The 17,501-nt window shown below is 42.6% G+C and overlaps 1 protein-coding gene and 1 non-coding gene across 2 annotated transcripts in view; both read right to left on the bottom strand.

Moving 5' to 3' along the window:
- LRP2 (LDL receptor related protein 2) overlaps positions 1–17,501 on the bottom strand; it is a 449,269-nt gene that overhangs the window by 212,024 nt on the left and 219,744 nt on the right. The window contains exons 34-35 of the mRNA XM_063932587.1: positions 7,050–7,216; positions 6,348–6,491 (exon numbers count right to left, since the gene is read on the bottom strand). Of these exons, the coding sequence (XP_063788657.1) occupies positions 6,348–6,491; positions 7,050–7,216 (311 nt within the window). The remainder of the gene's footprint in view (positions 1–6,347; positions 6,492–7,049; positions 7,217–17,501) is intronic.
- Positions 1,357–1,470, bottom strand: LOC134946866 (U5 spliceosomal RNA). The gene has a single exon (XR_010182444.1). It is a non-coding gene; the product is annotated as a U5 spliceosomal RNA (small nuclear RNA).

The following is a 17,501-nucleotide window of genomic DNA, read 5'->3' as shown; positions in this document are numbered from 1 at the left end:
CATGATCTGCCACCGCAGTATACATTAGTAGCGCAAATTAGAGTAACTAATTAGAGGAACTCTGTTGAGACAGAGTTTTTTATGAGCAGATCATCTAAGATAGAGGCACTCTGGTGATACAGAGTTCTAATGAGCAGATAGTCTAAGTATGGAAAGATTGTCACTGTCAGGACTCTGAGATGAGCTACCACCAATATCACTTAGGTAAATACCCGAGGCGTTGACCAGAAGCCAAACGGTAGACCTGGAATGGTTAATAGGTGTGGCGTTTTGCCAACGTTAGAACCTATTAACAACCAGAATGGGTAAATACGCATTGTGAAGATCACGTGCAATTATGCAATGTTGTGGCTCCAATATGCAAATGCTAACCGCAGAAAATCCATTTTCAAACTGCATTAAGTGACTTGCTGTTTGTTCCCCCAAACAGAGGGGAATAAATAACCCTGACTCTGCTGGTGTACTACTGACTGGATATAAAACAGCTGAAAACCAGCAGAGACTAAATGGCAACCTGCCAAAACTGTAAATAGCTGAGACCTCATGAGTTGATGTCTCCCGCAATGTAACGTGTAAAGACGCGCTTCCACAATAGGAACATGTAGATGGCCTAAGAGGTCATCAAGCCACTGGCTTGCAGACTATAGCGTCTTTACAAGTCGTTACTGTTTTTGTTTGAAACTGAAGTCTAAAGGAATTAAACGCCTGCACAAGTATTTCCGTTTTGATACTGGCTGCAGTAATGTCAAATTTAAGACCAACAAGCTATGGCCTTGTCGTGGTTAAACTAGCGACGATGAAAGTGACCGGCGTTAGCAGACGCTTTACAGATATACTCTGCAGCTTCTTTAAAGCGTGATCGTCCCTGTTTCCATACCTATAGTCTAGTGACTGAAATGTATTCTTTGACCCAGACGCATTTACCAATGGCGGATCGCGTCATTTTGGAAACGATTAAATAGAGCTTAGAGTGTACTCAGTCTATGTAAAATTAAAGACAGTGACGCACTGGGATTTAGCAATATATATATGCGTGCTGGTGTAATGCACCCTTCTCACTCGTAGTTATTGGTGTGAGATCTGACATAGAATCGTGCATTAAATTATAAGACCAGATAATTGAAAAGACTGTCTTTAGTTAGAACAGGCGGAGTATCCGAGACTCGGAATTGTTACCGCTTTTTAAACTTGAATTGCCAATGTTAACATAGGATCTTTCAAATTATTTTTAGTCTGCGCTAGAGCCTTACTCGCTATGCAGACAGACCCCACAATAGGCAACGAACAGACACTTGCACGACTTATTGAAGTTCTTTTGTGTCATATATATATTTTTATTGCTGAAAAGCATATTAAAGGCAGCCGTAGCCTGGCCTCAAAAAATTATATGAAACTCATGGTTGTTTCCCTCTACGGAAATCTTTAGTAAAAGGCGAAAGATTTATTCCCTGTGAAGAGAAACCAGAGTATTCTTTATGTGAAAAGTTCACATGGGCATGTGCAACCCGAACCCAATTCCTACTAACACCCCTTCGCCTCTGGTGGCTTAGAGATGTAGGGCAGGAATGTTCCAGAATTATGTGAAAACCTGAACCAAAAATTCCCACTAACACCCCTGCGCCTCCTTGTGGAGTAAAGGTGTATGGCCGGAATGTTCTGGAATTATAAACTGGAAGAAACAGTAATGATTAAACTGGCCCTTCATGCATACCCTGAAAATCACATGACAGGTTTCCTGTGCAGTGTTAATATATATGCTTAATAGCCTATTATACAGTTAATATAGGCTTAATAGCCTATTAAACTGTGATAATCATTTTAGCTTATTAACATTATATGGTAACTCATAACAGAAAAAACAGGAAGCATGTTAAAAAATGCCTGCCCTGTTTACAATCAGAAACATAGTTTAGGTTTAAACATGACTATATTACCATGCAGCTTATGGCATTTACTTCCCCTCATCCCCCTTGCAGCTGCGCTGCTTGTGTTACCTGCAGCGGACGGGAGCGGGTGCAGGGAGCCAAGATGAAGCAGGGAAGCGCCGCTGTAAAGTGCCTGGGAGCTGTGGTCCGGACGAACGGCAGCGCCTTTCATCTTTCAGCAGTGGCCGGGTAATCAGCGGCGGCTGCGGTGGCGCTGGGAGAGCGGCCGGCGTCTTTGAGTGACGTGCGGCCGCTCAGAGCTGTGTCCCCGTCAGCACCTTCTACAGCAGTGGCCGGGTAATCAGCGGCGGCTGCGGTGGCGCTGGGAGAGCGGCCGGCGTCCTTGAGTGACGTGCGGCCGCTCAGAGCTGTCTCGCCGGCAACGGCTTTCATCCTACTGCAGTGGCCGGGTAATCAGCGGCGGCTGCGGTGGCGCTGGGAGAGTGGCCGGCGTCTTTGATTGACGTGCGGCCGCTTAGTGTCCCCGCGATCTCGTAGTGGTTACAGCGTCTAATCAGCGGCAGAGAGCAGCGGCGAGTGCCTGTACTAAACGGCGCGGCTCTCTAATGTAATCAGCGCAGTAAAGTAATTTTCTCCCACACAGCAGGGCGGCAGCGTGAGCTGACCGCCCTGACACCCCACCATACCTTGTCTCAGTTTGACGGGGCTTTCTGGCTGTGACGGGGCTTCTTTCTTGTAAGCTCCGTCTCATCTTGGCTGTGACGGGGCTTCTTCTGTAAGCTCCGTCCAGCCTTCTCTCCAGCTCTTTGTCTCATCTTGGCTGTGACGGGGCTTTCTGTACGCTCTGTCCAGCTTGCAGGAGACAGTGGCTGCCTGTGGCTGTGAGGGTGCTCTTTGTGAGGACCGACACGCCATGCGCTGCCTTGCAGCGCCTGTGGCTGTGAGGGTGCTCTTTGTGAGGACCGACACGCCATACGCTGCCTTGCAGCGGCACCATCCCGGACCCATGTTTTTCAAGAAACTGGGACGGGAAGTGTAAAAATTAAAAATAAAAAGTAAAATGAAAAATTTAATAAAATCTCAAATGTGGGCATTCCCACAAGCCGATGTTCATGCTGTGAGCACCGAAAAAACACTGAGAGAGTACACTGAGGTACTCGGGGATATGGAGGGGGGGGAGAGTCCTAAATTTAAATATTCAGTGCCTTTGTTCGGCTACGCCCGTCCATATCCCAAGAGTACTCCAGTGACCCCTAGTGGATGATAAAGAAAGTTAATCAACCACCCCAATTTTTTTTAAATACATCAACAGCAAAAGATTGAAGGAGAGTATAGGCCCTTTAAAGGACAAGCTGTGAGTCTTAATCAAACACGATAATGACATAGCGGATAAACTAATGAGTTTTTTCTCATCTGTATTCACAAGAGAGGACCAGATGCAGGGATTAACACACAATTTTAACAATAATAATGCCCCACCGCTAAGTGCTTATATAAGTGAGTAAGTAGTCTATGACCAATTAAAAAAAATTAAGATTAATAAGTCACCTGATCCAGACAGAATTCTCCCTAGGGTTCTCAGGGAGCTACACTCTGAACTAACAAGACCACTATTTTAGATCTTCAAAGACTCACTTACATCAGGCATGATTCCCAAAGACTGGCGTATAGCAGAAGTAGTCCCGATATTCAAAAAGGGAAGTAAATCTGAACCAGGTAACTATAGACGAATTTGTCTTACATCTGTAGTGGGGAAAGTACTGGAAGGTATTATAAGGGATAGTATACAGAAGTTCCTTGAAGCCAATAAGGTTATTAATAGGAACCAACATGGATTTGTGAAGGATAGATCATGTCAAACAAATTTACTAGGCTTTTATGAAACAGCGCGAACCTAGATCAGGGTAAGGAGGTGGATGTAATCTTTGTAGACTTTGCTAAAGCTTTTGACACAGTATTTCATGAGACTTATCCATAAGTTACAAGAACTGGAGCTAGGGAGCACAATATGCACTTGGGTTAGAAATTGGTTAGACAATAGGGAGCAGCGAGTTGTGGTTAATGGGACTTTTTCAAATTTGACTGAAGTACTGAGTGGTGTGCCACAGGGGTCTGTACTTGGACCACTATTATTTAACATTTTCATAAATGATCTAGGATGGGGAATGAGGTTCAATACAGACAAGTATAAGGTAATGCACTTTGGTAGCAAGAACACAAATACCACCTACAGTACATACTAAATGGGGTAAAATTAGGGGTTTCTGTGCTGGAAAAAGACTTGGGTGTTCACATAGATAACAAACTTAGTAGCAGTACCCAAAGTAGGATTGCAGCAAAGAGGGCAAACAAGGTATTAGCATGGATAATGCCTGGAATTGATGCAAGGGATGAGAGTGTATGCTCCCATTATATAAATCACTAGTAAGGCCACATCTTCAATACTGTACACAATTTTGTGGCACCATACTACAAAAAGGATATCCTGGAACTAGAAAAGGTTCAGAGGAGGGCTACCAAATTGATTAGGGGAATGGAGACGCTGGATTACGAGGAAAGCCTTGCGAGGCTAGGCATGTTTACACTGGAAAAAATGAAATTAAGAGGGGACATGATTAACATTTACAAATATGTAAGGGGACAATACACAGGGCTTGCGGGGATCTGTTTTTGGTAGGTCACGCACTATAATAAAAAAAACAAAAACCAAATAAACAAAACGGCCGACTTTCACAATAGATAAAAATAAATAAATAAAAATAAAATAGATAAAAATAGTCCTAAAAGTAATACTGTATAGCGTAGGAGCCCCCAAATAGGTTGAACTCGATGGACAAATTGTCTTTTTTCAACTTCAGAAACTATGTAACTATGTAACATTAGTGGGCCCAGGGCAAAGATCATATTATAGGGCCACCATAGCCCTTTCAAAATATAAAGTGTAAATTACAATTGTATACAGTTTTATCAAGAGATCAGAATATTTGCATTTATTACAGTATATGTGGGTAAAAGATAACAGTTCTGTTATGAAAATAGTTTTTGAGCTTGAGCTAGTTTTAAACTTAAGACTTTGGTTTAGATCAGAACTTACTGTCAGGTCCCATGCTGGTACAGTCCCCAACTTGATCTGTTGTGTGAGCCTTGTATACAGTGAGGTCTTCACTGATGGCATTAAGGGGTCACTGTCTAAAATCATGCATCTACTAGTTACCAGCCCACCAAAATGACGGAACAGCATAACATTAATGTCAGTGATGGGAGTTGTAGGCATCCAAAAGGAGCAACGCTTGAATTGCTCCATTGGGTGCCATCTGCTGGCCACTGGCACACAAAACACTTGAATTCCCACCCACAGAGGTGAGGAGCAGCGTTAGCCTTTTATTATATAGGACTCTGACATGGGGTCTAATTCAGACCTGATTGCAGCAGCAAACTATTTCTCTAATGGGCAAAACCATGTGCACTGCAGGTGGGGCAGATATAACATGTGCAGAGAGAGTTATATTTGGGTGGGTTATTATGTTTCTGTGCAGGGTAAATACTGGCTGCTTTATTTTTACACTGCAATTTAGATTTCAGTTTTAACACACCCTACCCAAATCTAACTCTCTTTGCAAATGTTATATCTGGCCCACCTGCACTTTACATGGTTTTTCCCATTAGAGAAAAATGTTGCTGCTGCGATCAGGTCTGAATTAAGCCTATGGTCAGGTGGCTCCGCAGGACTCAACCTTCTAACTCTGGGTTACAGAAGTACTGTACAGCCTCTATGTAGCGAGCATAAGTTTAGTATCAACCTGCTACAGATACTATACTATAAGTAGCTTGCTGAGAGCCAGTCACTGCTAGTTAATAAAAACAGCTTCTTTGATTAGAGCTACTAAAACGCATTGGACTGTTTATCAGACCAAACTGACCATTATTTCTTTGGAGTTGGACCTCTGTTTTAGTCTCCAATTTCTCTGTTGGTACTCAAAAGTGCAAAGACTTTACTGAGGATACTTGGGCAACTATTAGATCAGAATAACAATTGAAAATGTCAGGGTATGGTTCAGGTTATTCTTTTCAATTTGACTTTATATTTGTTTTTAGATTGACCTTGTTCCAGGAGATGATCTAGTCCAAGTAACTCACTACAGAGTTTAGACACATGTGTTGAAGAAATTAGTCTCTTGCTTTCCTAGGAGATCATGTGACTGACATATACTGTAAACTCTTTTGGAAGCCCTGCCATTGAGGTACAATTACAAGGATATGCATTAGCGAGACCCCTGTTCTTCTGCTAGGCCCAAGGCAAATGCTCCTTTTGCCCTTGTACTAAAATGGACCACTATCGGTTACCCCTAATTGTATGTATATCAGTAGCATTAATTAGTAGGGAAAACATGCAATGAATGAAAATACAGTATGTTTGTGTTGATAGACAAAGCCAAGTTAGTTTAGCTTATATAGAGTTACCTCGATTGATTGAGTTGCTGGATTTGTGTAATACAGGTTTCCTGTGATCCAGTCTAATGCCAAGCCAACAGGAGTGCCCATGATAGTTGCAGAAGCAAAATCTGTCCTGTTAGTCCCATCTGACTTAACTCTGTGAATTTCACCCTAGAAGGAAAGAAGAAAATACTGTATTCTACTCAGAACCCAATTACGCTCATAACGATAATCTCTAAAAAAAAATAATAATTGTAAACAAGTCTGTTGGACAAATGTCACTCACATAATGAATAGATGCATTTTATTTAGTTACAAGATCATAAAATGAAATTCAGGTATAAGGTGAAATAACGCTAGGCAGCCAGCTTCAAAATGTATTTTATTACAAGTAATAAAATGAAAACAAGCATCTGATGTAACCCAGAGCAACCATTTTTCTATGTACCAGTAGTCATGGACTGGTTAGATCGTACTGTATGTTGTAACCACAAGTTATGTACTGCATGCGTATGATAATGGGGGCAGCAATGTTTTTGACTACAGAAGATAGTAAAAGTCAACTCAATATAAGTTTACAATTTGGATGTTTTCCTCTCAAGATTCAGATTTAGAATAACCTTATAACATACAGTAAGGATAACATCATGCCTAGTAATACATGAGTTAAATCACTGGCCTAAGAATATCCTAGTATCCATGTCATTTACACATTATAGAATGACTTACAGGATATTCAATCCAGTAGATCATTTGCTCTGAATCGTCAAACTCCACGTCATACCCATTCCGGATGCCAGCTATTGGTACCATTGCATCATTGGTCTTCTCCAGTGGATCAAGAGACATCCCATAAATGATGTTATCTCTTATCACAATGAGAAAAGGCTTTTCATCTGCAGGATAGAGGTAAATAGCTTGGTTATGTCAGGGAAGAGAATAGCCCACAGCAAAGGCCCACCTGTATGAATATAACCTTTGCTGCAGTGACGTGCGGTGGGGTTAATGACTGGGGAGGCACTAGCTATCATTAGAGTCGGATTTACACACATTATATATATATATATATACATTATACACATGCAGTGGTCGAAGTGGAAATTTTGAAGTGGGGGTATGCAAAAGTCAAGGACGTAATTATGCGCGCGCTCCAGAAAAGGGGGTGTGGTCACCCAAAAGGGTGCGTAGTCACACAAAGGGGCGTGTCCAGTGTAGTAGAACCCCTTATACTATCTAGTACTGGTGCCCCTTTCACCTTATAGCACACTGTACGAGCCGAAATTCACATTGTAGCACACGGTACGAGCCGAAATTCACATTGTAGCCCACTGAATGAGCAGAAATTCACATCGTAGCACACTGAATGAGCCAAAATTCACCTTGTAGCACACAGAATGAGCCGAAATTCACCTTGTAGCACACAGAATGAGCCGAAATTCACCTTGTAGCACACTGACTGAGCCGAAATTCACATTGTAGCACACTGAATGAGCCAAAATTCACATTGTAGCACACTGAATGAGCCGAAATTCACATTGTAGCACACTGAATGAGCCAAAATTCACATTGTAGCACACTGAATGAGCCGAAATTCACATTGTAGCACACTGAATGAGCCGAAATTCACATTGTAGCACACTGAATGAGCCGAAATTCACATTGTAGCACACTGTATGAGCCGAAATTCACCTTGTAGCACACTGAATGAGCCGAAATTCACCTTGTAACACACTGAATGAGCCGAAATTCACCTTGTAGCACACCGAATGAGCCGAAATTCACATTGTAGCACAATGAATGAGCCGAAACTCACAGAGAGAGTGACGACAGGGAGAGAGAGTGACGACAGGGAGAGAGAGTGACGACAGTGACAACAGGGAGAGAGTGACGACAGGGAGAGAGTGACGACAGGGAGAGTGACGACAGGGAGAGTGACGACAGGGAGAGAGAGTGACGACAGTGATGATAGGGAGAGAGAGTGACGACAGGGAGAGAGAGTGACGACAGTGATGACAGGGAGAGAGTGACGACAGGGAGAGAGTGATGACAGGGAGAGTGACGACAGGGAGAGTGACGACAGTGATGATAGGGAGAGAGAGTGACGACAGTGATGACAGGGAGAGAGTGACGACAGGGAGAGAGAGTGACGACAGTGATGACAGGGAGAGAGTGACGACAGGGAGAGAGAGTGACGACAGTGATGACAGGGAGAGAGTGACGACAGGGAGAGAGAGTGACGACAGTGATGACAGGGAGAGAGTGACGACAGGGAGAGAGAGTGACGACAGGGAGAGTGACGACATTACCTCATTTGTTGCTGGTGGCTTGGCAGCGGTGAGCGGCGGGCTGCTGAAGGCTGGCAGCGGACAGGGGACTCAGGTCTGCGCCCCTCTCCCCAGGTATACGGCCAGGCCTCCTCTGGTCAGTGCTATAATCACCTCCCTGGATGCGGGTCCCAGCGTTGCAGTGACGGCGTCAGCTTGTGTGTGTGTGTGTGTGTGTGTGTGTGTGTGTGTGTGTGTGTGTGTGTGTGTGTGGTGGTGGGGGGGGGGGGGGGGTACGCTCATTATAACAGCGGGACCGGGGGGGCGGACGTGCGGTCACTTTAGCAGCGCGTCCGGGCTGGGGGGTTAACGGTAGATGCGGCTACCTTAACACTTTAACAGCGGGTCCGGGGGGGGGATTTATCGGGAGATGCGGTTACTTTAAAAGCTGGTCGGGGGGGATTTGCGGACACCTTAACAGCAGGTCCGGGGGGGGGGGTCGCGGCGGGCGGCGGTGTGATCAGGAGATGACGGTACTTTAAAAGCTGGTCCGGGGGCGGAGGGGTATGCGGGCATTCTTAACAGCGGGCCCAGGGAGGGGAAGGCTGCAGGAGGGTGGGTGTGCAGTCTCTATACCAGCGGGCCCGGGATGCAGACGATGGCCAGCCAGTGTCAATGTTTCCTGACGCGGTGGCTCGGTCTCTTCCTGGATGGTCACATGACCGAGGTCCCCAATCACAGCTCCAGCCAGTGTGAGGCATGCCTCACTTGGATCTGTTTTGACTGGTGTGATTGGCCACTGTGTATCCTCTCCTCCCTCCACAGGCAGCGCTGCAGCAGTTCCCAACTATGAGACGTGAGGCAGAGCTGTTGATGCCTCACGTCTCATTTCTCCCTTCAGATCCACAGTGATATTAAATCCTGCAGAGTTTTTACTATACAAATGATCACTTTAATACAAAGAAGATGATTATTTGTTATACACATCTTCTTTGTATTATTCTAATCATTATATAGTCAAACCTCTGGAGAATGACAGGGAGCATGACAGGTGAGGCTCTGCCTCCCCTGACTGCACGTCCCTGCTTTGCTGAGGATAAACCAGATACCACTAGGAGCTCCCTTCAGCCGGTACTTGGACTCTACCATCAGTGTTGCCACCAGAGACCGCTGTAGATAAATGGAGCCCTTTGTGTATCACACCTTTGAGTATCTCGTACATTTCAGTTCTTCTGTTAGATGTCTAACTAGTAATAAATCTGAAAGCTACACTTTTCCTAAAATGTTATATTATAATGTGACCCAGGGGGACTGTTCACTCCCATTTAGAAAACTATCGAAGGGTACAAATGATTGACATGCAACCGTGTTTTACTATTGCAAACCAGCCTTCCATTGAAACTCATTAGCAAATTAAGAATTCTTTTCTATTAAAATAGCTAAGGGGACAAAGTTGGAGAAGAGAATAACTACAATGTCTAGTAGACACTTCAGTGAAATATTTTTTTATCAGTATGTTGGTTATACTAATAGAATAAAAATAATTATTTAGAGGCTGATTTATTATATAATCTATAGTCTTTTGAGGTTCCTAAAAGGCTGTCTCACATAGACACCATGGCTGTAACATCACAGCCAGCAGCACAAAGATTGCAGGTTAAGTGGAGCCTCTAATTAAAATATCTTTTTAATTATACTCCAAAGTGGGGGCACGTTTCCACTGCACTTATCATTATCATTCCATGTAAATTCCACACACTAATGAAACATTTAAATGCAACATCGATCGGTTCAATGATGCATACAGTATTAGACTAGTGATGTTGAGTGCTGTCATATTGGGCATTTCACAGAAAATGACGCGTATTCTACAGTATAAACATTACACTACATGTATGTAGCAATTGTTCCCGACAGCTAAAGCAAAAAAGAAGCAAGCAAAACGTTACAAACATTTTTAAAGAAAAAAATTATTCTAACATATGCAGGACATACAGTATATTAAAGAGAGTGAATGTGTTATTGGTAATTTGGTAAAGTTACACATAATAATACATATGATTATTTACTAGAGATGAGCGGGTTCGGTTCCTCGGAATCCGAACCCCCCCGAACTTCAGCCTTTTAACACGGGTCCGAGGCAGACTCGGATCTTCCCGCCTTGCTCGGCTAACCCGAGCGCGCCCGAACGTCATCATACCGCTGTCGGATTCTCGCGAGGCTCGTATTCTATCGCAAGACTCAGATTATATATAAGGAGCCGCGCGTCACCGCCATTTTCACACGTGCATTGAGATTGATAGGGAGAGGACGTGGCTGGCGTCCTCTCCGTTAGAATAGATAGAGACACTTGAGTTGATTACTTAGTAATTTTGGGGAGCATTAGGAGTACTCAGAGTGCAGAGTTTTGCTGATAGTTACTAGTGACTGACCACCACCAGTTTTATTTATTATTTAATATAATCCGTTCTCTGCCTGAAAAAAAACGATACACAGTCACATACCATATCTGTGCTCAGCCTCAGTGTGCTGCATGATAATATCATCTATATGTAAATCTGACTGTGCTGAGTGCTCACTGCTCACACAGCTGAATTGTGGGGGAGACTGGGGTGCAGTTATAGCAGGAGTACAGTGCACACTTGCTGCCAGTGTGACTGACCAGTGACCACCAGTATATTGTCTGCCTGAAAAAGTTAAACACTCCTGTCTGTGGTGTTTTTTTTTTTTATTCTATAAACGCATTCTGCTGACAGTGTCCAGCAGGTCCGTCATTCATTATATTATATAAATATTTACCTGCAGTAGTGTTATATTTTTTTTGTTCATCTCTATCATCTTTATCATCTCTATATTAGCAGACGCAGTACGGTAGTCCACGGCTGTGGCTACCTCTGTGTCGTCAGTGCTCGTCCATAATTGTATACCTACCTGTGGTGGGGTTTTTTTTTCTATCTTCTTCATACTAGTAGTTTAGGAGTCTGCTGACAGTGTCCAGCAGGTCCGTCATTATATTATATATACCTGCAGTAGTGATATATATATATTTTTTATATCATTATCATCTCTATACTAGCAGACGCAGTACGGTAGTCCACGGCTGTAGCTACCTCTGTGTCGTCAGTGCTCGTCCATAATTGTATACCTACCTGTGGTGGGGTTTTTTTTTCTATCTTCTTCATACTAGTAGTTTAGGAGTCTGCTGACAGTATCCAGCAGGTGCGTCATTATATTATATATACCTGCAGTAGTGATATATATATATTTTTTATATCATTATCATCTCTATACTAGCAGACGCAGTACGGTAGTCCGCGGCTGTAGCTACCTCTGTGTCGTCAGTGCTCGTCCATAATTGTATACCTACCTGTGGTGGGGTTTTTTTTTCTATCTTCTTCATACTAGTAGTTTAGGAGTCTGCTGACAGTGTCCAGCAGGTGCGTCATTATATTCTATATACCTGCAGTAGTGATATATATATTTTTTTTTTATCATTATCATCTCTATACTAGCAGACGCAGTACGGTAGTCCACGGCTGTAGCTACCTCTGTGTCGTCAGTGCTCGTCCATAATTGTATACCTACCTGTGGTGGGGTTTTTTTTCTATCTTCTTCATACTAGTAGTTCAGGAGTCTGCTGACAGTGTCCAGCAGGTCCGTCATTATATTATATATACCTGCAGTAGTGATATATATATATTTTTTATATCATTATCATCTCTATACTAGCAGACGCAGTACGGTAGTCCACAGCTGTAGCTACCTCTGTGTCGTCAGTGCTCGTCCATAATTGTATACCTACCTGTGGTGGGGTTTTTTTTTCTATCTTCTTCATACTAGTAGTTCAGGAGTCTGCTGACACTGTCCAGCAGGTCCGTCATTATATTATATATACCTGCAGTAGTGATATATATATATTTTTTATATCATTATCATCTCTATACTAGCAGACGCAGTACGGTAGTCCACGGCTGTAGCTACCTCTGTGTCGTCAGTGCTCGTCCATAATTGTATACCTACCTGTGGTGGGGTTTTTTTTTCTATCTTCTTCATACTAGTAGTTCAGGAGTCTGCTGACAGTGTCCAGCAGGTCTGTCATTATATTATATATACCTGCAGTAGTGATATATATATATTTTTTATATCATTATCATCTCTATACTAGCAGACGCAGTACGGTAGTCCACGGCTGTAGCTACCTCTGTGTCATCAGTGCTCGTCCATAATTGTATACCTACCTGTGGTGGGGGTTTTTTTTCTATCTTCTTCATACTAGTAGTTTAGGAGTCTGCTGACAGTGTCCAGCAGGTCCGTCATTATATTCTATATACCTGCAGTAGTGATATATATATATTTTTAATATCATTATCATCTCTATGCTAGCAGACGCAGTACGGTAGTCCACGGCTGTAGCTACCTCTGTGTCGTCAGTGCTCGTCCATAATTGTATACCTACCTGTGGTGGGGGTTTTTTTTTCTATCTTCTTCATACTAGTAGTTTAGGAGTCTGCTGACAGTGTCCAGCAGGTCCGTCATTATATTATATATACCTGCAGTAGTGATATATATATATTTTTTATATCATTATCATCTCTATACTAGCAGACGCAGTACGGTAGTCCACGGCTGTAGCTACCTCTGTGTCGTCAGTGCTCGTCCATAATTGTATACCTACCTGTGGTGGGGTTTTTTTTTCTATCTTCTTCATACTAGTAGTTCAGGAGTCTGCTGACAGTGTCCAGCAGGTCCGTCATTATATTATATATACCTGCAGTAGTGATATATATATATTTTTTATATCATTATCATCTCTATACTAGCAGACGCAGTACGGTAGTCCACGGCTGTAGCTACCTCTGTGTCGTCAGTGCTCATCCATAATTGTATACCTACCTGTGGTGGGTTTTTTTTTTCTATCTTCTTCATACTAGTAGTTCAGGAGTCTGCTGACAGTGTCCAGCAGGTCCGTCATTATATTATATATACCTGCAGTAGTGATATATATATATTTTTTATATCATTATCATCTCTATACTAGCAGACGCAGTACGGTAGTCCACGGCTGTAGCTACCTCTGTGTCGTCAGTGCTCGTCCATAATTGTATACCTACCTGTGGTGGGGTTTTTTTTTCTATCTTCTTCATACTAGTAGTTCAGAAGTCTGCTGACAGTGTCCAGCAGGTCCATCATTATATTATATATACCTGCAGTAGTGATATATATATATTTTTTATATCATTATCATCTCTATACTAGCAGACGCAGTACGGTAGTCCACGGCTGTAGCTACCTCTGTGTCGTCAGTGTTCGTCCATAATTGTATACCTACCTGTGGTGGGTTTTTTTTTTCTATCTTCTTCATACTAGTAGTTCAGGAGTCTGCTGACAGTGTCCAGCAGGTCCGTCATTATATTATATATACCTGCAGTAGTGATATATATATATTTTTTATATCATTATCATCTCTATACTAGCAGACGCAGTACGGTAGTCCACAGCTGTAGCTACCTCTGTGTCGTCAGTGCTCGTCCATAATTGTATACCTACCTGTGGTGGGGTTTTTTTTTCTATCTTCTTCATACTAGTAGTTCAGGAGTCTGCTGACACTGTCCAGCAGGTCCGTCATTATATTATATATACCTGCAGTAGTGATATATATATATTTTTTATATCATTATCATCTCTATACTAGCAGACGCAGTACGGTAGTCCACGGCTGTAGCTACCTCTGTGTCGTCAGTGCTCGTCCATAATTGTATACCTACCTGTGGTGGGGGTTTTTTTTCTATCTTCTTCATACTAGTAGTTCAGGAGTCTGCTGACAGTGTCCAGCAGGTCTGTCATTATATTATATATACCTGCAGTAGTGATATATATATATTTTTTATATCATTATCATCTCTATACTAGCAGACGCAGTACGGTAGTCCACGGCTGTAGCTACCTCTGTGTCGTCAGTGCTCGTCCATAATTGTATACCTACCTGTGGTGGGGTTTTTTTTTCTATCTTCTTCATACTAGTAGTTTAGGAGTCTGCTGACAGTGTCCAGCAGGTCCGTCATTATATTCTATATACCTGCAGTAGTGATATATATATATTTTTAATATCATTATCATCTCTATGCTAGCAGACGCAGTACGGTAGTCCACGGCTGTAGCTACCTCTGTGTCGTCAGTGCTCGTCCATAATTGTATACCTACCTGTGGTGGGGTTTTTTTTTTCTATCTTCTTCATACTAGTAGTTTAGGAGTCTGCTGACAGTGTCCAGCAGGTCCGTCATTATATTATATATACCTGCAGTAGTGATATATATATATTTTTTATATCATTATCATCTCTATACTAGCAGACGCAGTACGGTAGTCCACGGCTGTAGCTACCTCTGTGTCGTCAGTGCTCGTCCATAATTGTATACCTACCTGTGGTGGGGTTTTTTTTTCTATCTTCTTCATACTAGTAGTTCAGGAGTCTGCTGACAGTGTCCAGCAGGTCCGTCATTATATTATATATACCTGCAGTAGTGATATATATATATTTTTTATATCATTATCATCTCTATACTAGCAGACGCAGTACGGTAGTCCACGGCTGTAGCTACCTCTGTGTCGTCAGTGCTCGTCCATAATTGTATACCTACCTGTGGTGGGGTTTTTTTTTCTATCTTCTTCATACTAGTAGTTCAGGAGTCTGCTGACAGTGTCCAGCAGGTCCGTCATTATATTATATATACCTGCAGTAGTGATATATATATATTTTTTATATCATTATCATCTCTATACTAGCAGACGCAGTACGGTAGTCCACGGCTGTAGCTACCTCTGTGTCGTCAGTGCTCGTCCATAATTGTATACCTACCTGTGGTGGGGGTTTTTTTTCTATCTTCTTCATACTAGTAGTTCAGGAGTCTGCTGACAGTGTCCAGCAGGTCCGTCATTATATTATATATACCTGCAGTAGTGATATATATATATTTTTTATATCATTATCATCTCTATACTAGCAGACGCAGTACGGTAGTCCACGGCTGTAGCTACCTCTGTGTCGTCAGTGTTCGTCCATAATTGTATACCTACCTGTGGTGGGGTTTTTTTTTCTATCTTCTTCATACTAGTAGTTCAGGAGTCTGCTGACAGTGTCCAGCAGGTCCGTCATTATATTATATATACCTGCAGTAGTGATATATATATATATATTTTATATAATTATCATCTCTATACTAGCAGACGCAGTACGGTAATCCACGGCTGTAACTACCTCTGTGTCGTCAGTGCTCGTCCATAATTGTATACCTACCTGTGGTGGGTTTTTTTTTCTATCTTCTTCATACTAGTAGTTCAGGAGTCTGCTGACAGTGTCCAGCAGGTCCGTCATTATATTATATATACCTGCAGTAGTGATATATATATATTTTTTATATCATTATCATCTCTATACTAGCAGACGCAGTACGGTAGTCCACGGCTGTAGCTACCTCTGTGTCGTCAGTGCTCGTCCATAATTGTATACCTACCTGTGGTGGGGTTTTTTTTTCTATCTTCTTCATACTAGTAGTTTAGGAGTCTGCTGACAGTGTCCAGCAGGTCCGTCATTATATTATATATACCTGCAGTAGTGATATATATATATATTTTTTATATCATTATCATCTCTATACTAGCAGACGCAGTACGGTAGTCCACGGCTGTAGCTACCTCTGTGTCTTCAGTGCTCGTCCATAATTGTATACCTACCTGTGGTGGGGTTTTTTTTTCTATCTTCTTCATACTAGTAGTTTAGGAGTCTGCTGACAGTGTCCAGCAGGTCCGTCATTATATTATATATACCTGCAGTAGTGATATATATATTTTTTTTATATCATTATCATCTCTATACTAGCAGACGCAGTACGGTAGTCCACGGCTGTAGCTACCTCTGTGTCGTCAGTGCTCGTCCATAATTGTATACCTACCTGTGGTGGGGTTTTTTTTTTCTATCTTCTTCATACTAGTAGTTTAGGAGTCTGCTGAAAGTGTCCAGCAGGTCCGTCATTATATTATATATACCTGCAGTAGTGATATATATATATATTTTATATCATTATCATCTCTATACTAGCAGATGCAGTACGGTAGTCCACGGCTGTAGCTACCTCTGTGTCGTCAGTCACTCGTCATCCATAAGTATACTAGTATCCATCCATCTCCATTGTTTACCTGAGGTGCCTTTTAGTTGTGCCTATTAAAATATGGAGAACAAAAATGTTGAGGTTCCAAAAATAGGGAAAGATCAAGATCCACTTCCACCTCGTGCTGAAGCTGCTGCCACTAGTCATGGCCGAGACGATGAAATTCCATCAACGTCGTCTGCCAAGGCCGATGCCCAATGTCATAGTACAGAGCATGTAAAATCCAAAACACAAAAGATCAGTAAAAAAAGGACTCAAAAATCTAAATTTAAATCGTCGGAGGAGAAGCGTAAACTTGCCAATATGCCATTTACCACACGGAGTGGCAAGGAACGGCTGAGGCCCTGGCCTATGTTCATGGCTAGTGGTTCAGCTTCACATGAGGATGGAAGCACTCAGCCTCTCGCTAGAAAAATGAAAAGACTTAAGCTGGCAAAATCACAGCAAAGAACTGTGCGTTCTTCGAAATCACAAATCCACAAGGAGAGTCCAATTGTGTCGGTTGCGATGCCTGACCTTCCCAACACTGGACGTGAAGAGCATGCGCCTTCCACCATTTGCACGCCCCCTGCAAGTGCTGGAAGGAGCACCCGCAGTCCAGTTCCTGATAGTCAGATTGAAGATGTCAGTGTTGAAGTACACCAGGATGAGGAGGATATGGGTGTTGCTGGCGCTGGGGAGGAAATTGACAAGGAGGATTCTGATGGTGAGGTGGTTTGTTTAAGTCAGGCACCCGGGGAGACACCTGTTGT

Source organism: Pseudophryne corroboree, chromosome 7 (assembly GCF_028390025.1).
Source record: "Pseudophryne corroboree isolate aPseCor3 chromosome 7, aPseCor3.hap2, whole genome shotgun sequence".
Classification (NCBI taxonomy): Eukaryota; Metazoa; Chordata; class Amphibia; order Anura; family Myobatrachidae; genus Pseudophryne; species Pseudophryne corroboree.
The sequence above is the reverse complement of the archived record's forward strand: the minus strand, read 5'-3'. Positions and strand labels throughout refer to the sequence as shown.